This window comes from Pholis gunnellus (assembly GCF_910591455.1).
Source record: "Pholis gunnellus genome assembly, chromosome: 12".
Classification (NCBI taxonomy): domain Eukaryota; kingdom Metazoa; phylum Chordata; class Actinopteri; order Perciformes; family Pholidae; genus Pholis; species Pholis gunnellus.
In genome coordinates, this window is record NC_136539.1 from 12211142 (window position 1) to 12232592 (window position 21451).

The window sequence follows — 21451 nt, forward strand, 5'->3', positions numbered from 1 at the left end:
GGCTCTGGTCTTCAGAGAGAGGCGCAAGAGAGAGAGAGAGAGAGAGATTCCTCACAGACTTTATTTAAACCTTTGACTCTCTCTCTCTCTCTGGCACATCCTCTGTCTCTCTCCTTCTGCCTCACCATTAATCTGTCTCCTGCATCTGTCCGTTTCTCAGCTTCAGTGTGATCCGAGTGCTCTGCTGTTTCTTTATGAAAACTGCCAAGTCTGTGAGTCTCACAAGCAGCTCTGCCTTGGAGTGCCCTTTGGTGTCTTAAATCTTTCAATGCTGTTTATACATTTTTTTTCGTCATTTAATTTTGGCCTTGGTTATTCCTCGTTGGCGGAATAAGACAGCAAACTGAGGCGAAAGAAGAAGAAGAAGATCAAAAACCATCAAAAGACTGCATTGCTTTTAATTTTGACATTCAAAGCAAACGCGATGAACGTCATTGAAGCCTTTGTTGCAACTGGTAGAGAACCATTTGAATGATGTAGTTTGTAGAGGAACTGGTGGTTGCATGTCACACGTTAACATTATAGTGCAATTTGGGAGAGCGATTTCCAAAAGCTGCACTGTACTGAAAGCCAAAGTCAATGAGACAAATTGAATTCAATGAGAATGAAACCCGCTCCGCAGACCATGCCTGTATGCATGCATGTTTTAAACCAAATTACAGACGACTATTTGACGGTGTGAAGGTTACAGTCCAGTATATATTATTTTCTGAAATGCAATACTTTGCAGACTTTAACACGTCTCCCAAAGATAACATGTACACACGAAAGCCAATCGCACGGTCACAACGAGTGCAAAATAACTTGAAAAAAAGGGGAGACAAGTTCTCCGTGATGAGAAAAGCATATTTTGTGAGCAATTCATTTTTTGAAGTAGCGGGGGTTGCGGAGATAAAGAAAGTTGGTAAATAGTACAGGTGATGAAATGTGTCAGTGTGGCTGGTGTGTGTGTGTGGCCTGACTGTGAATGGGATGATCAGCATTCAGCTCCCACGCCCCTCCCCGTCACACCGGCTGCTTTTACATGTTTGTAGAGCTGACGGCACCTGCACTGTGGGCAGCGAGAGCGCTTTAATGCCAGCAGAGCACCAGCCAACAAAACACCAGCCTCAAAGCAGTCAGAAAAAACGTGTCTGTCATTCCTTTTTGCCCGACAGCTTCCAGTCCTTCAAATCCAATCAGCGTGGCGATACGTGAAGATGAAAGAGGGCTTGTTTTTTCATCTGCTTAAATAGGCTTCAGTGATGCTTTTCATGCCTCTTATCTCTCATTCACCCCAAAATCCCTGCTTATCAAATTAAATGTTTACTAAAATGTCAACACTGAAGTGGTACTGCTGCTACTATTCTAACAGTCATTTCTCATTTCTCTCCTGTGATTGCAGTTACTTCTAAAATACCTCAGAGGGCACAGTTTTATTTCAATCTCGAAGATTCGCGAAATGTGTCGTCTTGTTTGAATGATTCATCGCGCTCGTGCGGTGAACGCGTCGAATGAATTCAGGTTTAAGCTGTCAAGAGTTGTATCGGTGCACTCGTCTGTACGGATGCACTTAGTCTGAGTTCAGCGAATGGATGAGAACAAAGACTCGGTGTATAGCACATTGATCAAACCCCAAGTGTTTCAAGAGGAGCTAGCTTTGAATATTTAATCGTTTTTGTGTAGAATTCATCAAGTTTGTGTCGTAGCAGTGAAAAAGATTGGTGACAAGTTATTTTAAAGATGTCATGGCAAATTAAAAAGGGTCCTTTAGGATTATTTTTGTCTCCATTTGATTCTACTTTATACATTCCAAAGGCCTTTTAAACTCCACTATATTCATTTGACAGCTATCGTTGCCAGTTACATTGCAAATACATGCAACGTGAAAAATGATACTTATGTGTTGATCATTAACAATAATCCAATTATATAAAATAAATTGTATATATATATATTCTGCTTAGTGCTAAATCATGCCATATAACATTAAATATGTATGACTAAATCAACAACAACCAACGTTTTTTTGGGGGAAAAACATTTTTTTGGGGTGGAATAAATCACCAAAAACTAATTTGCTTCATCAGAGCTGTTTGGGTCTTGGTTTTATCAGATTCCAGTAACTTCAAATACTAATACATCATTGAAAAAACACACCGTGCAAGTAATTTAATTCATCAATTACATTCAAAATCCTAAGTGAAATGAATTAAGTGTAGGACCCCATTGCTCATAGTAATAAGCTGATTAATAATATGTTTGATGGACTTTTTAGTAAAAGTGAATGCAGGATAATTACTTTTGTGCTTTTACACGGGCCTTTTTCAGTAAGGGCATTTCGACCTGTCATAGAAGGAAAGCACATGTGTAAATAATAAAATGAATGATGATTTATATAAAAGAAATGGTATCAACACTTGATTTTATAGCTATTACACCAGAAGGATTTCTTTTGAAAATGATAATTGCCAAAAGGACGTTTATTCTGGAAATTTCTTTTAATAAACCAACATGCAGCACTGCTGTGTGACAAGCTGTAGGAATTGCAATGTTCCCCGGTGACAGATGGCACGAGCACCGCATGAGCAGTAGAGGTGCTGTATAGCTATTAATGAAACCCGAATGAAACACTTGTTGTAAATGTGCTACATACCTAAGTTCGATTATATATACATATATATTTGTGTGTGTGTGTGTGTGTGTGTGTGACTGGCTGCAAAGACGCTGAGGTGTGTCTATTTGTGTCTTATGATCGTGTGTCTGTGTGTGTTTCTGTCATCATAAACACATGTGTTGCGCTGCCTTAAAGCGTCCTGTGAGGTACAGTGCACAGACTGATCCCTCACAGCGACTCATCCGAGGAGGCAGAGCAACGAAAAGGAAGCAAAATTGTTAAGAATGTTAAAAAAATGTAAGTGTTTAGGTGTAATAAAGCTACTGTGACACCACAGAGATCCGAAAATAACTCTAATTAGCACATTTCCCCCTCCCCTCCCACCTGCAATTAACGGTTGCCTTGGAGATGGTAACTGCTGAGTGATTCTTGGGTCAGACGGTTCATTTAATAGAGAAATGTATAATTCATACCTCTAGATTTTTACACGTTGAAAGAGAGCGGACTCTGCTCAACTCGCTGTTGTAAAAATATGTGGTGGGAAGTAGGACGTATGTGGGAAGTAGAGCGAGCTAAGAAAAGTCCCCTCAGTTAACATTGCAGTCAATGGGCCAGATGGACGGCACTCCTGTCACTTTGAGGCTCACAGCGCAAACTGTCGAGGTCTGTTCGCTCAGAGGGTTACATTGTTTCAAAGACCACACATTTTTTCTACATTTCGATGAAAGAAAAACACGTACGAAGCGTGAAAAGGAGTAAGGCTGTTGAAGAGTCATTTTAGAGTTTAACACCTGAACCCCAGTTTGCATGCCATGTCCCACGATCTGTCCCATTCATTTGAATGAGGTAAGAATTCACAACAAATACTTCATCAAACCAAAAAATGTACATGCGATAATGTCCTCAGTGAGCTGAACATTTTGAACATAGAAAATGAAGTTCCTACATTGAATGGTGTTGATGTAGTTAGGTGCCAAAAAAAGAGGAAGACCAATTAAATTCATTTCCTGTGCATCCATGGCCTTAGCATAATCAATATATGTAGATAGACATGTTCAGGCTTATTGTTTCTCTGACTTCTTAACATTTGTTTTCACCAAATGATGTCCGAAAAGACTTTCCCCCAATTTTTTAATTGTAAAAGTGAAAACTCTCATACTCTGGTGTAAATAAAGTGATGGGGGAAAAAACAAAACAGTCTGACATTCCCAGAAAAGTGTGACATGCCTCTTTGTTAGGAGCATTTTAATGAACTTGTACTGCCACTTCATATCTCTGAGAATCAGATTGCTCTGTATTCATTTGTTTCTTTATATTTCAATTGTTGCTAAATAATTGGCTTCATAAAAATACCAGTACTACCAACACCTCAGTTTTAATGGAAGAGAGCTTTCTTAGTGTAAGAATTTCTATGTACATGTTTAAAGTCTTGTGATGAAATGAAACAGTCTAAAATCCTTTTGGCGTGTAATATTTAATCTGCCATTTTTTCAGAACTGAAAAAAATGAGTGACTTCTGCTTAAGATATCTGAAATAAATGCATCGAATGGCCATGACGTTATAGTGTGTGTCGGTTTTATATTCTCAAGCTAGATGAATATATGTTTGTGGGTGTTTTGCAAGAACGTCTGTCTTCCAAAAGAGATGCTCACTATTGATTTCAGAAAGAAACCCAAGAAAGCAACTTTAAGGTAGGTCCTATAGGGAGTGAGATATTTACAATTCAACTATGTTTTTAGCCCGTATGTGATGTTGCATAGATGTTTATTCCTTTATTATGTTGACTGTAATTTACTGTAATAGTGTCAGTCAACAAATATGGAACGTTGTCTTCTGATGTAGACAGAACCACCTGCAAGACTCCTTTGCTGACATCTTTTCATCTGGCGAAAGATCAGGAAGGCGTCACTCAGAACAAATGTTCAGACTCAGAAATAGCCAGCGCTACACAATTACTGAGTGCATATTCATCTGATCATTTCTTCCGATGTGAAGAAATAACAAGTTAAGCAGGTGTCTGGTGCTTTTATCAGGCCTAATTAGAGATGAGCACAGCCAGTGCTTTCCTCAGGAACTGGCGTTTTATATTTTCTCTTATTTCAGTTTATTTCAACTCAAATAAGCAAGAGCAACATTACTTACCGGCCAGATGACGATTGAAGAATATATCTGCAGATACAGTGATGACAGCGCACATTTACTGTAGCGAGGCAAACTTTTAATGGTGAATGGAAATGTATTTTTCTGGCAATATTCTTGTGCTTCCCAATCAGATCCTAATCCTAAACTTCCTAATCAAATCAGTGATCTAATAACAATAAAATCATACATTTATTACATTTCACGCTGCTTTTCGGGGAGCCATTTATCAAAAAAACATATACCCTACTTTAATAATTAAAAGTTTTAAAGCGAAGTGCCTCAGTGACATATCGAGTTAAACAAAGCACACTTCACTCTGTATACTGGCATACAGAGACTGCTTCCCTCCAGGTTGTATTGTATGGCTGACTCAGCGTTTCAGCTAGTGACTGCAGCAAATCATTTCCACCCAGATGGTACGACTGTAATATTTTCTATGTTTAACCGTAGACAATGTGTAATGTCTTCAAGAAACAAATGCTCCATCGCTCAAAGACAGCCGCTTTACTTTCTGAGCTTTTAAAGTCAGCACAAGATGCGCTACCTGATACTGATGTGAAAACATTTAGAATGAACATCCTTATCAACAGTGATTACATTTCACACTTTATTCAGATGGGGAACAAAACCAGAAATGTGCTTTGTTTTTACTCTTCAATAACATAATAAAAATAAAACAGTTCACAAAGAATCACAAGATCAGATCTACTGTAAAATGATATTAGAATCACAATAATGTTAGCATAAATACAAAATCCCCCCAAAAAGACCAACTTTGCCTTTGTTTAAAGTTCATATTCACATTAAGTGAGTTGATCTGGACCAGGCTGAGCTTGTAGATATGGTCAGATCAGAGAACAGTACAAGGACGACTCTGAATATTGATATCGATCCTCATTTTAACATGCAGGTCTTCTATTTACCCACATTGCACATCCTCAGTCAGCAGAGGAGGTGACACAGCGTGCATCACAAAACTAACACCTGGCTGTTGGGTTTCTGGACCAGCGCGCACCAGCATGTTGAGTCTCTAGGTTTGTCAATTTGTGAACATATATTTTAGAGAAGACTGACATCTAGAGGCCGTATAACTGAATCGCTGCTTATCTGATTATTCTACAGGCTGTTCATTCCTATAAACGCTCAAGAAATCCCCAGTTTTCCTTATGGCATTTTTTTTCCCATCAATAATAAATGGAAGAAGAAATGCGACTGTCTCTTATCCTCAAACACAACAATCAGTTCCTTTACAGTTTTTACCGCTAGATGGGAATGAGCTGCAAGTGTACAATATGACCAAATGCTTTACATTGTGTTTATCAGTAGTGTCGTGACAATAAGTACATAAAAAGCAAAGTATTGTCCCCATCTTTTCAGGTATTAACTGGCAGTGACTTCTCAAGTAAGTACCATTTTAAGTTCAGCAGGTTGACTGAGTGATGAACAGCAGTTTATGTTGAAAGTATATGCTTGTTAACCCACAATGCACAGTTACATTGTGTAGTGCACTCAGAATGTGATGTACAGTGATGTACTAATTGCGTGTAAATAATAACATGAAATGCGAACAACAAACAGTGTATAACGGTAAAATAAATGAAAGCAGCGATTGCTGCATTCTCTTTGTAATTATGAGTCATCGTGGACAGTAACGGTTTTCCTCAAAGGGAGCAACATGGTGACCTTTCCCTGTGGAACTTGATGCCACATCTCCAGTTTCCTGAAGGGATCTGTCAGTCTGACAGGTCGGATTAATCTCATCTGTAGCTTCAAGACGCCTGGAGAAAAATAAAAATAAAGCAATCAATCAATTAGTCACAACTGGTGTGTGCGTGTGTGTGTTTTGCATGAGCAAAAACAATAACTTTATGTCAAGTATGGGTAAAATGTTACATTCGCTCCACACAAAAGGTCATTTTTGAAGTACACAATGAATATGCTAAATGTCATTGATTCATTTGTCCCCCCCCCGCCCCCCTGATTAAACATTGACATGCCACTCAAAGCATTCAAAACTTACATTTGTCCTGTGATGTTTTCATGTTTTTCAGTTAAAAAGCAAGGCAGGTGCTCCTCCTAACACCATCATCAGCACACATACATTGCCGTAAGACTGCTAGCTAATTATGTGGAGCATGGCCATCACTGTCACACTGTAAAATGACAGGCAGCTGATTCTGTGTTCAGACGAATGGTTCACGCTCACATATAAGTGTAGATCTACTGGAAACAAGGGGGTGCTCTCCATACTTTCGGCCTATACCAATTCGTTAGAAAATTAATGACAAGAAAAAATAGCCATAAGGGGCGCATGCTTTGTAAAGTCTAGCACTAAACAGATAAGACAGAATGTGGCGCTGACATAGATTATTATTGGAGGAATCTGTTATTAAAGGTAGTAGAGAAATCTCCTTCCCTTTCACCGGCCCTGACTGATCTTATCTGTGTTAGCATCCATCTTATTTGACCTTGAGCAGACCAATACAGCTGGGCTTCTTACACTGATTGTACAAGTCACAAGGTTTTCAGTACAACTCTTATAACAAGCCTTTCATTATCATTATTTCTCATACAAATAATTTGTAGACACAACTCTCCAGGATGGGCTACTTCATCAGTGATTAATACAAATTATAGGGAACAATATTTACACCACACTATTATCAAATTCATATTAATATACTTATTTTATTAGGTGATTGTATTAAAGCGTGTTTTCTCATTAAACTGATCCACAAAAACTCAAGTTTTTTTGTGCTGTTCCCTTGGTAACAAGCAAACCCTTGCCCTTTCAGTCTACTGGCATTCGTGTGGATCGTACCACTTTCCTGTCGTAGGGGGGGATGATAGGGGAGAATAAATTATAGAATGGTCTATTATAGCCAAAAGATGACTATGTTGAATTCAACCTAATGCATTTACATTGTAATGTTACATTTTGTTTGATGTTCTGTATTTTAAACGTTGTATATTCAATTAACGATAACCCGTATGCCTCTCAGCTAACCCCCTGGAAAGACCGTCATCACATTAGACTGACGATCGTACAGTAAGCTGTCAAAAGCTTGTTGCTTAGCTTAAATCTGTGCAGTGCTACAGTAAAGTAAAGAAGAAACGAGGTCGAAATAACAAGCTGCGATTCTATGAACAGAGCAACACGTTAAATGGGTTGTTGAACAGACATTCCGGGAGCAGTTGACATCTTGTTTTCGTTAATGTTGACTGTCCTAGCTGGTGCGTGATTGCTGTTTCCTTCTGGGAAAGCGGTTCATCCGTGATGATGAGGTAAGCAGGTGCACTCCTCGGCTAACAGCGCGGCTAACGTAAGCTAATAAACGTCAATGCTAACGTTAATGTTCTTTATACCATTTAGCCCCGTGACAGCGGTGTCTTTAGCTTTGCTAGCTAAGTGTTTGTGATTAGCTAGCTAAAGTAGCCGAGGATGAGAATGCATATCAGAGTTAACATGCAGTACACGACGTTTGCAGACGATGATGCCAGGTAACGTCATTGGAGTGTTATTGTATTTTCTGCTGTCTGTTAATTGAGAGACATAACGTTATTTGTACAGTGTATACAGTAACGTGGTATGGGCGGGGCATCCATTATCAGATAACCGAAATTCACGTTTCCCCTTCAAAATCAAATGTGGACAACAACCCCACACAAATGATTTAAAGTTTCTCAAGGCTTTTAATAACATTACAATCGCACAAAATGCGTTTAATTGTGCATATACCCGAATACAAGTGGACTGAATGTGGCAGCATGTGGCAGAAATACACAGAAATACACATTAGAAGTTGCCTCATGTTCAAAAATGTAAGAGAAATCACCAAGAAAAATACAATTTAAACAACACAAAGTCAGCTGCGCAACAGGAGGTTAATCTCTGCTTTAGTAAAAACACATTAACTTGTCATCTTGGGATTTGTCATTCTGGATTTCACAAGTGAATGAATTATGTATGCATCTTTGCAAAATCTAGGTGTATGATCTTGGATCAACACCGTGTTATTAAAGGGAGGTTTGCAGAATCTTTGGGGCATGACGATGCTACAAAATAGTGTCGTATAAATACAGTATTATTACCATATTTTGTATGGTTGGTAAGTTATATTGCATGTGAAATGACATTTAACATGTGTTATATTGCATACTTTAGAAGTGAAATGATGGTACAACAGTAAATATAATGCTGGAGAACTTTCTTCAGTAAAAAAACAACAACACATGGATATACTCCGATAGTACTGTTGAAACCAAGTTGAAAGTAGGTTTCTATTCAATTTTGTACCACTCCCTAATAAGACAATTGTCTTATTAGGGAGTGGTACAAAATTGAATAGAAACCTACTGAGACAGTGTTGTGGAGCTATGATTGACCGGCAAGTAATGCAAAATGGAGCTTATGACATAGGCGTAATATTACATACATTTTATTAATTTACTTGCAGGGCACTGTGTAAAGGACACAGATGTGCTACATGCTCTGTACATAGTCTCATTCCGGCTAAAGGTTTGTATAGTGTTAGTAGGTATATCATTTCTTGTGCCTATACTATAATTGTTGAACTCACTCTCTTCCTAACTCATTACATTTGATTCAATAAAGGGTCAACTGCCAGCAGTGCCTTGCTCCAAGCTGTGAACAAACAGTGCATCGGCTCCTGGTTTCCTATTGGCCGACTTCTGACTGGGAGGGTCTTGCCGGGGGGTTGGCACCCAGACAGGAAGGGGGGGTGGCTGGAAATGTTTCAGCCAGAGTTGGACAGGCAAATTTTTACTGTTGTGGAGAGGAAATCTTTGGTCACTGAATCTGTGGAACAGAGAGGGGGTTAAAAGCTGTTATTACGGTCACTATACAAACAAGTTAGCTGCTCAAAAGTTGGATACCTAACCTAAATCCTCGGTCCAGGAAAGAAGTTCTTTAGTGCTCCATGAAGTGAGGGAGGTAGGTTTTCTTGCTCTGTTTCCTGACTTGCGCCCAAAGGAATTTGCTGCAGTATGCTGTGGGATAGCATGCAGTAAAGCTGAGCGGCTGCTACAGCAGACGATCCGGGGAAACAACAGCAGCTTTTTATTTTGAATATGTGCCTTTGGCTTCTTTGTACATGTGTAGACCGTGATTCTTGCTCCCAGTGGAGAACCCTCTCAACTCTTTTAAGTATGTATTCTGCTCACGAATTAACCACCTTTTTCTGCCTGCTCAGCAACTTCCTGTGTGCTTTACCAGCCAGTGTGCTGGTCTGACTGTCCCGTGCTGCTTGTCCTTCTATTCTGTATGTGCTTTGGTGGGCAAAGAGTCAGCATATCTGATGGTAGCAATTTAGCACCAAGCACTCGTGTCTTCCTATAGTAATAGCAAACAGGAAGTGACACTGTAATGTGAAAAAAAGCGGTTAAAGCGAGCAGAGAGACAGACCTGAATCTATATGTGTAACAACATAACATTCATGCTATGGCCCTGTGGATTGGAGCTTTGAACATGTTTACATTCTGTGCTGTTATTGATTTATGGATTTCCATGACACCAGCTAGCTACACATCCCTGATTAGCACAACATCTGTGGCAGTGTGTTTCTAATATGGTTAACATTGTTGATTGTTACTGAACAGGCCCGGCTGGAGCTACCATTAGCAACGTTAGGCCGGAGAACGTCACGATGTTCACCGTGAGATGTTTGTGCAGACAAAAACCAGAACGGCTGAGAGAGATTAATGTGCCGAGAGAGATTAATGTGGATTCAAACACAAAGATCACAGGAGGACTACAATAAGTACTGTAGAGAAGTATTGTCCAAGTTACCAAGAAGGAAACCGCCTCACTGATGTTGTCGGGCAGACTTTTGATGCAGTGCTATTGTCAGCCATAGCTTCCACGATGCTGACTGCTCCTCGGTTTGGTAGTTACTTCAACACATTTTAATACTGCCCGCTGTGTTCTCAAAGCTCTGGCTCCTCTTCAACGTATTCCGCTCGTATCGTTTTGTTGCTCCCAGTTCGCCGTCGGTGTTTGACTTGTCAGGTCTTGTCCATTCAGAGCATTCAGAGCATTTTTCCTTCATCTGCCAATTATTTTCTTGAGTAATTGTTTAATCCACAAAATGTCCATCACAATATCCCAAACTCCAAGAGGACCAACAAGACTCTGTTAACGGTGATATAACAGAGACCAAAAGCAGCAAATGCTCCCATCTGAGAAGCTGTTTAGGAAATGACTTCAACTATTTGGCTCTTGGGAGTCTGACGTAGCTAGATATAACTTGACTAATTACAAAAAGACCACATTTGTTATTGCTTGACCTAATCTGATTTTTGCTGTACACTGCTGAAGAAGTCTCTCGTGAATAGAGGAAAGCACATGAGATGTTATCAGTGTTTACGGTAGCTCTAAATGCACCAACTTGTAGACTATTTGCACCATAATTGTAATGTTTTTGTAATATACATGCTTTTTTGTCTTTCAGATCACCAACAAAAAGTGCCTTCGAGAACGCATCCTGGACTTGAAGTTGGTCCGTCTGCATTGATTGACTCCAGCACCACTCTGAGCAACAACAAGCCCCTAAAAACACTGAAATAGAGCCACAGTATAAGAGGACAGATACTAATGACCTGAGAATGTATGACTAAAGTGACAAGTACTTATTAAATTCCCCCTCACTTGTCTGATATTTATGGCCACCATCATTTGTGTATACTCTTGAATGTGTCAGGAGAAACAAACACACGTCTCCGGTGTTTCCTGTTTCCTTTTGATGGGCGATCTGTCAGTGATTGGCCAGCCATCTGATCATTGTGCTCCAGCTGATGGAGGACTCGCCAGCTTGTTTTAAAAGAGGACTCTGCACATAAAGCCAACCCGACAGCTTTTTCCGGTGTATGAGGCCCAATAGATTCACTTAAAACATTTTTAATTTATGATTATAACCTTCGGTCATGGCGTTGAACCTTTCTTCAGTACGAGACACAAAATGGCTAACTCTGGAAGTGTGTCGACAGTTCCAGCGAGGAAACTGTTCACGCAGTGATGAGGAATGCAAATTTGCTCATCCACCGAAGAGCTGCCAAGTTGACAATGGGAGAGTTGTTGCCTGCTTTGACTCACTGAAGGTAAGAAATACCGCACACCCTCATTTATACATGACTTTATACTTTATACTTTGCAATTGTCTTATCTTATCTTATACCCCATGAAAGCTGTTACCTGTGACCCTGAGTGAATGCTTTCTCTATTGTATTATTGCAAATCAAATTGCTCTTTGGGGTGCAGGTTCCATCTAGAAACGGTTAAACGTGTCGGTCTACCAAACCTACAGTGTTAAAAACAGGACATGGGTCAGGGTGTTTGTTTCGTCATATTTAAAGAGACACCTTTCCCCCAAAAAACCTAGAGTAAGATACCAGTCAGATGTTGGACTACAGACACTTTATTCTCCTGTTTGCTCGGTTGCCTTGAATGAGACCAAGGCCGCCTTAATCCAGCCTCACATATTCACTATCATCACACAATGCAGCTTTGCTCCCAGGATTAAACTCCTGTTGAGTCATCGTCTTATCTCCTCACTGGAGGCACTTTATACACATTTATCTGGCCTTCTCTGTGCTCCATTGGTCCGGCCTGAACCAAAGGTTTTACCACAAATGAGCTGCTTTATTCCATCTAAAAACAACATTTATTGATTTGACCTAAATGTGGCTCTCAAAATATTAAGATTAACTTGTGGATGTTTGTGCATTTTTGCAAATAAACAATAGAACAGTTATACACAATAGAGATGTGGAGTCCCTACTGTCTGTTGCGAGGTTGGAAATAAGAGGTCAGCTCACAGTTGTTGCAGTCATGTGATGACGTTACATGAATCTTTATGTCTTTAAGAATAGGCTTTTGTCTGAGGAGTCGTCAAATGTCTGTTCACAACATTGCAACTGGTATAATGTTAACTGGTGCTAACTTAGTAGCTGTTGCTCACCCTCAGCCTTTATTTATTATTAAAAGACACGCAGAACTAGCTGCCCAAGTCGTGCTCACAAACCAATGTTGTTTGCTCTTACTTTGCAGTCTAGTCATTTTATGGACTCCTAACCGAGTTAACTTTATTCTACAGATTGCGCACATGCTTTGCTATTGTAACTAGTAGCGCATGACCTCCGTTAAAGCAGGTGAGAGTCCTGTTGATACACAAACATGAGCTGTTTCCAGAGGCGAGCTCTCACGACTCTCAGACTTCTAATGAGTCTACCCGTTCATCACTTCATGCCACTTTTAAAAGACTCAAGGCATACTTTCGTTTCATGCTTACAAGCAGCCAAAACAAAAAAGTTATACAACAATAAAACATGAAATGAATACTTTCTCTTGGCGCTGCGTTTTCTCAGCTTTATCCTGCCTAATGAAACAATGTTGACAGTTCAACCTACATGGTTATCCACTGAAAGTAATTAATATAAATCTCTCGGGAGGGAGAAATGCAAATTATATGAAATTAGTTAACTTGATTTGAATATAAGGGGCAGGGGGAAGCTAACCTCTCATTAGGCTAATGCAGATGCTTGATTGACAGGAATGATATTGGTAGGCTCATTGTAAAGTCTAAAATGAGATAGTAATGCTTGAGCTTAATAACCAGACTGTTGAAATATAATGCAAATCACCATTGCATTCCCATTGGACCATCATGCTCCTTACAGCCCCGTCTGAACATCTGTGATAGTTCATGATAGGAAACAACAAGACTATTTAGAGGAATTCTTCATGCCTTTTCTATTCTCCCTGAATACAGGGCCGATGCTCAAGAGAAAACTGCAAGTATCTTCACCCACCGTCACACTTAAAAACCCAGTTGGAGATAAACGGGCGCAACAACCTCATCCAGCAAAAGACAACGGCCGCCGTGCTCGCCCAACAGATGCAGCTCATGATGCCGGGACCCAGCCTGCAGTCCATGGTAAGGTCCTCACAGTCTTTAGGGAGGAACGTCTACTTGTGTTATGGTGCTCGTCTCCCTTGTAATATGTCACGTTTTCCCTCATAGCCGACATTTCATGTTACGCAGGGACTGGGTTCAAACACTGGTCTTGGTTATGGTTCATACATGACACCGTTGAGCCACGGAATGAGCCTCATCCCAACAGACAACCTCTCCAACACCCAAGTTCTGGTTTCTGGGAGCCCGAGTGTCACAGTCCAGAGCTCCTCCTCCTCCTCCTCCTCCTCTTCTTCTTCTCCCTCACAGAAGCTGCAGCGTACAGACAAACTAGAGGTACTCATGCACCACAAGGACAAAAAAAAATAAAAATCATTAGTAGTTCTGTGGGTTGACATAATCTGGCTTCACGCTCACCGTTTGCTGTAATTGCTCCTCTCAGGTGTGCCGCGAGTTTCAGCGTGGAAACTGTGCAAGAGGGGAGACAGATTGCCGCTTCGCTCACCCCAGTGACAGCCCGATGATCGACACCACCGATAACACCGTCACCGTTTGCATGGACTACATCAAGAGCCGCTGCTCCAGGGAGAAGTGCAAGTATTTCCACCCGCCTGCGCACTTGCAGGCCAAGATCAAATCCAGTCAACAGCAAGGCAATCACGCAGCCGTGGCAGCCCAGGCCGCAGCTGCAGGCATGGTAAGACTGAGCCTTATTCACTTTGCACAAGAAAACACCTGATTTTTGCCAATAGTAATAGAGGTTTTTGATGTAATTGTGTTTGCCATGACATCACTGAATGTGGAGCACTACTATTATTTCTAATGTAGGTAATGTAGTGGCAGAGTAAGCCCTTAAACTTCACCTGATGTTTAGTCATAAATGGGAACTCTGCACTTTCTCTTCTGATAACTAGGAGCATAGATTACAAAGATTAGATTTATGGTCGTTATTGTCAATTTATTGTAGTGAAAGGCCTGTCAATCAAATTCGGAGCTTTACATATATTTTTTATATTGCAGTTAACTGAGACACGGCTTGTTACACAGTGTTAAACAGTGTACAATGTGCTACATAGTATGAATCATCGTAATGGCACAAAAGAGCAAAGTCATCTGTTCTATATTATCGACCAACTCGAACAGTTTCCCCTTCGTCATTTCAGACATTAGTTTGAACGTTTCTTGGTTTGGTTTCAGTTTTATCTTAAAATACAAAACGATAATATATTGTACAGTACAAGTAGAGAAGGCGACACAAACCTTAGTGTGACAAACGGAGCTCCGCATTCTGTGTGTTATGACATCGCTTTGTTGCCTTTGGCTATTACTCATAAAACCAAATCATTTCTCATTTAACAATCCAAACGTTCAGTGCTTGATGTGCATTACATCGTTATCCCTTTCCTGAAAATGTTGTACAATCTGTGTATGTATTCAAAAGTATATAGTGTGTATACCGCAGTGATTGCGTCATGTAAGTGGTAGTGTTTTGATTAGAATTAACCTCAATCATACTATATACAGTATAAAAAGTATACAAGATGGTGCCCTGTCATTGTGAATGTGTGTTACCGAAGCTATTGAGTAACTGTACATGTTGATCTACTAATGAAGGAGTCTGTAGTTAGTGTGTTCCTTTTGAATTGTTTATTTTGGTTACTGTGCATGAATATTGTGTTTTATGTTGTATACTACATTCAGATTATTTTGTTTTTGTTTTCCCCTTCTCACCTATCCACAATGCTGTCCCCCATGACGCACCTCTGCTTGCTGTTACCTGTATGTTAAACGCTTGAATCCCATTGGCCCACTGCCATCATGTGCTCGCTGCCTGCTATTAAAAGACTCAGTCGACTGCCAAAGCAATGAAGCGATCCCTCGAGGCAACTGTAGACCTGGTATTTTCACCTTTTGCTTTGGTTGTAGCATTTAATTGTACTGTAATAACTTTTCATTTTTGTCATTGTGATTTTTAAAGCTTCTTCAAGTCTCATATAGTCTTTGTGTACTCAGTCATCATCAGTAGCTCTAAATGCTTAATTTGATAGATTATTTAAAATCTTTTGGTTATTCCATTCATATTTGTATCCTAAAACATGCCTGATTTTTCCGCTATGTGATAACAATCATCTTTATTGTGTAGTTGTGTTTGCCGTTTGTTTTCCCATATATTTTTTTGATATATTTATGAATACTAAATATTAAGTAAAATGTAGATGAAGAGAGGGAAGAGGAAGTGTTGGTGTGTCATGTCTTGTCTCTTGTTCCCTCGCAGGCCTATCCCTACAGCGTACCGCTACCAAAGAGACCAGCGTTTGAGAAGAGCAGCTGGGCCAGCTCTCTGCTCAGCCCCAGCTTTTTGCACTACCAACAGGCTCTGGCCAACACACAGCTGCAGCAGCAGGCATTTTACCCCACAGGTGAGCTATTTCCTTTTTATGTTCGATGGGAGTCGTAATTCTTTTTCTGGGGGTAGATGCACATGCTCACAAATATCATTCACACTTGATAAATGAAATGTAGTATTTTACTTAATTGTACCTGCATTTCTTTTAAATTGGTCACTCTGGGTCTTAATTGTGTGTGTTAACCTCACCAAATATGTATTCATGTGGTCTCAAGTGTTGATCATGCTAAATTATATTCTCTCTTTCACACAGGTTCTGTCTTCTGCATGGGTCCCGGTAACAGCATAGGTAGGTCCTCTCCTTATTTATTATATATATATAAGTATGTCTCATTATTATCAATGTAGAATATGTGTGAAGCTTTCATAGTCATCTGGAATTTTTGTTGTTACGGTATAGGAAAGCAGGAACAGCATTAAAACCAGAGAGAATGATTTGGTTTTGTTTTCTGTAAATATGAATATATATGTGTGTGTTATTGTTTTATAATCAATTATTGTGGTATATACTTTCTTGTAATATCAATAATCCTTTCTCAAACATCCCTTCAGGTAGTCTAACAGTACTATAAAATAATAATTTAAGCCATTTGGTGGATTTTGTTTGTAGAGATACCTCGCACCATGGATCAGGAAATGATCAGTGTCCCTTAGATTACTCTAAAATGTTTCACATTATTAAAACTCTTCCTCTGATGGCTTTAGTGTAGATTCAGTTTCTTTTGGGATGTCTCATTATGGACAGATGTTATCTCTTTATCAGCCCACCTCTTACGTTGTCCCCTGCTGTCTCGCTGCGCTGTGCGATCACACCTGCTGGTCTAACCCGACGATGGCTTGCTGCCGCCGCCACCGCCGCTGATGATGTCATGTTGTATTTGCCTGGCAAAGAGAGAGGAAACACATTGCTATGTTTACCATAATGCTCCACCTCCCTTTTCATTGCTTTCATGGTTCCCTTCCTGAAAAAGTCCCCATGATGTACAGTGCCTCGCCTGCTACTGTCTCTGCAGCAGCTACTCACGCCACAAGTGTGCCCTACGCAGCCACCGGGCCAGCACCAGCCAATCAGGTTTGCTCCTTCTTTCCTTTCCTTCTACAGGTCATTGAGCGCCGAATAAAGTGCTTCATCTTTAAATCCGGAGTTCATCAATAGAGCGTTTCCTTGCTTGCATTGCTTGTCGTTCAGCTTCACCTACCTGTAGACGGACAGTCCTCACAGTATTTATGTCTTCCATCGGAAAATAAATTGCATTTATTCTTCATCGCATGTGTTTTTGCTTTGCTCCATCTCAGCGCCTGTTTCATTACTTAATATACAGTTCAGAATGTTCTCTGAATACTTAAACACAATATTAGCTTTGGTACTTGTCATACTGGTTATTTAATTAGTCAATATTTGTATTAATTGTACTATTATCATCTGTCGTATACTGTCCAGATTAGGGTTTAATTTTCATGAATTAAACTGTAATGAGACATCTTTCAGGACCTTGAGCTGTGTGTCTGTATGATCTGTGTCATATTTGACTTTGAGATTTGTATTATTTATGTTTTGGTAGCTTCAGCTGCAAATGTGACGTTAACTTGCAGTAAAGTTACCCAACGTTATATAATACTGTGTTTAAATTAAGCAGAATTCTGGGAAAAAGTGTATAAAATGCATTATGCATTATGCAATATTTCCAGTTTAGGGGGTTAAAGTCTTTGTTTCATTTCATTTTTATCAATTGTATTCTCATCACAATGATGATGCCTGATGTGCACTTTTGTCACATTAAGTGTATTTCCATTGAACGTCACCACTAAGTGTTCTGTGTTCTGCTCCTGAAACAGATCATCCTCAAGTAACCGCCAGAAACAGAAGTCTGTGCCGTGTCGCTGCCGTTAAAGACGCCAAACAACTGCTCTGTAAATATTCTGTCAACGCCACACACAACCTACAACTAGCTGCATGCCGATAACACCACCCGATGGAAAAACGTTGTAGACGTTACTTTGATCTCTCATGATAAATTTACATAGCTCAATTACTAGGATTATACTGTGTTATAAGAGTGTCACAGAAGATCATTGTATGCACGCACCTTTGCACCCGCATTAACATGCATCCTCAGTAACGTGCTTAATATCCTGGTTTCTAGTTCCTAAACTAATTCTGACTCGCTCAGAAGTGCATTTAGCCTCTCAATCAGTTGACATGCAATGTGTCTACAGTTTGCGTATAAGAGCATCATTCATTAAAGTTCCCTTTTCTGGGCAAATTCAACCAGGAAACACGTGGAAATTAAACAAAAACAGGCAGTATAGACACAGTAGTAACTCCTTAATATTTACTGATATGGAAACAAACAGATAATAATAATTTTGTAAATATTACAAGAGGAAAAGATGAGCAGGACAGATCTAATCTACAAACTGTACATGTTAAAACCAGGTGAAAAGGAGTCCTACGCGAGAGATTGTTTAAATTGTACCCTCAAGATATTGAGCAACAACTTATTTTTCCTTTTTTTTTTGAATGTGTAATGTAAACTTGTTTTTATTAATGATTGTTTATCTAGTGCCAGCTTTAATTATTTCAAACTGAATAGTAAAACACCACATTGTGAAGATTACACTAGTTTCCTTGAGATTGTCGTTAGTCCATCCTATAGTTCACCCTGTCAGCCTCAGAGAACAGGATCAGTACTCCACCTCCTGGTGTGCCTTTGCATTGCATATACAGTATGTTTGCTGAGTCAAAATACTGTATCATCCATTTGCTGCAGATACTTTTCCTTTTAAGGCAGTAAAGCAACGATGATTCAAACATTTAGATTTGATCCTCTTTATTATAAAAAAAAAGACAAACAAGCAAACTGTCCAACTTCAATTAGACAACATTTGCGGCTTAAGGACTGGCCTAACATTACGCCCAGTTTCACATTTCTCTGTGAAACCGGCTCCTGCTTCCACTGGAGCACGAAGCGGAAACATGTTTTTTGGGAAGATCCTCCGCAGCCAATCGAAGTTACCCTTAAACGAAACGGGTGTTAAATTACCACCGTTTATATTCAAACTAGAGTTCCTGTAATCGTTTAAGGGAGGAGTTGTGTAACTGTTAGTCTTAATGTTACAATCAGTTGTCAGTACTGTAATATTTGAATGTTATAAGTGCCTGAAGAATTGTGCAGATGAGGATATCCGTGCATATTTAAAAGGCTTTGTGTGAAAAAAAAAGAAATCACTTCATTAAACCCACTCTTACTTAAGTCACAGTTAGGCAGAAAGCTTTGTTAGCGCTTTAGTCGATTTTAACTTTCACTGACGCTCACGTTTGTATGTGCGTGCTATGTATGAGAGTTAACATCCAGCTTCATTTCATCCACTTTTAAGAAGATAAGTGCTTCATGCACAGCAGAATACTTTATGTAGTAAAGTAGAGTTTAAGGAGGTTAAGTTAAGCTAAATTAAGTTTGGTCGGTACCACATTATGCAATGACCCTGCTTTGTTTGAAACTGACAGCAGACAGACTGGGTATTGTGTCTGGTTAGGTGAAAAACAAAAAAGATGTAAATCACTCGTATATGTTACGTTCTCTTCGACACACAGTTTTAGTTCCCTGTTCCGTCTTTTCAACTGTTTTCTTTTGAAAGAAAAAGGTGTGTGTGTACACTTTTGTGTGATTAACTCAGACAATCCACCGAGACGTGTTTCATTTGTTCACTTTTTTTTTTTTTTTTCCCTTCATGCATTATTAGTTGGAATATAAGGAGTATACTTGCATATGTTAATAGTTCAACATTAGAAAAGAACACTTTTAAAAATGTAATCTCTTCTATTTTATGATGAATGTAATTTATTAAAGCGACGTTAGCTCTGCTGGAGGTTCCTCAAAGGGCCTCGATCTGTTGTGTTAGCCTACGATAAGCCGTCTTGTGTCCGGGGATCGAACGTTGGAGCGCGGAGAAGCTTGAGACGTTTCATCCCTGTCACCGCCTTGTCACCTGAGAGGGACAACAGCCTTTGTCCGAGCAAGGCCATAGAATTGCTTTTTAATGTACAAAAAAAAGGCCACATTTTACGGAAAAGTAACTTTCATAATAGTGTAATAATAGTTTGTCATCTAATTGTGTTGTTGAGGCGATCTGAAGTTGCAGTGATTAAAACGATGTTTGTAAGGGATTGAAATGTTTTTTCCTCCTCACAGAAACACATTAGATTGTACTGTCGGATACTTTTAATGCCATGGTGAAACACTGTAAGTGATCCAGTGCATGAGAATATATTTTGAAATGTCGAGTTTTGTGTTTTATATGGGCACCACTGCATGTTAACATCTTGCAGCAAACATATAATCCACCCTCAAGAGAGCCTGATCAGATGATGTGGAGTTTAAGGTTCAGAGCAGCTGTTTGAACCGTAATTCTCTTTCAAAGTTTAGGTTATTATTAGATCGATGAGATGTTTTCCCTTATTTATTTTACCTGCGAATAAAAGGCGTAGAGCCCGAATGTTTGTTTCACCTTTTTGGCAAATAAGCTTGAATGTCGTGGATACACCTGCACATGGAAGTTGTTTGAGATTTGGATCAGAAAGATGTGGACAGTAAGAATGTTTGGTCGGACTGACTTAAGCACTTTCTCAACCGTCAGACTGAGAGGACATGCTTTTTGTGAACTTTGCCTTATCTTTAATCTACTCCTGGATTTGTATTTGTTTAGTAATTATTAGTTATATATTGTCTAATAAGTAAAATACATTTAACTGAACTTTTTCTGTGACATTATTGCTAGACAAGTTTTGAGTTTGAGGCCAAAATGACAGTTTGTAAAATAAACCCCCAAAACTATCCTGATGGGACCGGCTACAGTGCTCGTGAGATTACATCACACCGCGAAATATGCTGGTCCTGAATATAAACTGTCCCCTCTTCTTCTTCTTCTTCTTCTTCTTTTCTTTTTTTAAACTTACTTGGGGAAAACTATTTTATTTGTGTATAATTAAACATTTCATGTTGATAGTTCTGCTCCTGTAAATTCCAAATTGTGTAATATCTAATATTGCAAATAAATAAATGTCAATTAAATGCTGTGCTTTGAGCTCCATTGTTTCATTTTGCACTTACATTTATGTCATTATAAGACTAAGACTAGGTAATAAGGCAAAGTGCTGTATACGTGCAAAGAAAAGCATTTGAATTATAGTCTCAAAAGAATAGGAAATAAAAAACAGAATAAAATCAACTATGATACAATTTTATTTAAAAAAAAAAATGTAATAAAATACATAAAATGATATTGAATAAAACATATATATACCATAAATACAGTTACATTTAATGATTTTCCAGACCACAAATAGGTGTAATGTCTTGTAATGCAGCCTGCAC

At 39.3% G+C, this 21451-nt stretch overlaps 1 protein-coding gene across 4 annotated transcripts; it reads left to right on the forward strand.

Moving 5' to 3' along the window:
- Positions 1-9505: 9505 nt before the first annotated feature.
- LOC306704211 (muscleblind-like protein 2a) lies at positions 9506-21154 on the forward strand. 4 transcript variants are annotated; one of them, XM_079170463.1, is made up of 10 exons: positions 9506-9693; positions 11210-11855; positions 13526-13690; positions 13778-14005; positions 14112-14366; positions 15514-15567; positions 15945-16089; positions 16330-16365; positions 17048-17148; positions 17913-21154. In XM_079170463.1, exons 2-10 carry the CDS (start codon positions 11682-11684, stop codon positions 17925-17927), a joined length of 1173 nt encoding a protein of 390 aa, XP_079026589.1. In that variant the 5' UTR covers positions 9506-9693; positions 11210-11681; the 3' UTR covers positions 17928-21154. The 4 variants fall into 4 exon arrangements, with proteins under 4 accessions (XP_079026589.1, XP_079026588.1, XP_079026590.1 ...); XM_079170462.1 differs by lacking the exon at positions 17048-17148; XM_079170464.1 differs by lacking the exon at positions 17048-17148 and having other exon boundaries at positions 13799-14005.
- The last annotated feature ends 297 nt before the right edge of the window (positions 21155-21451 follow it).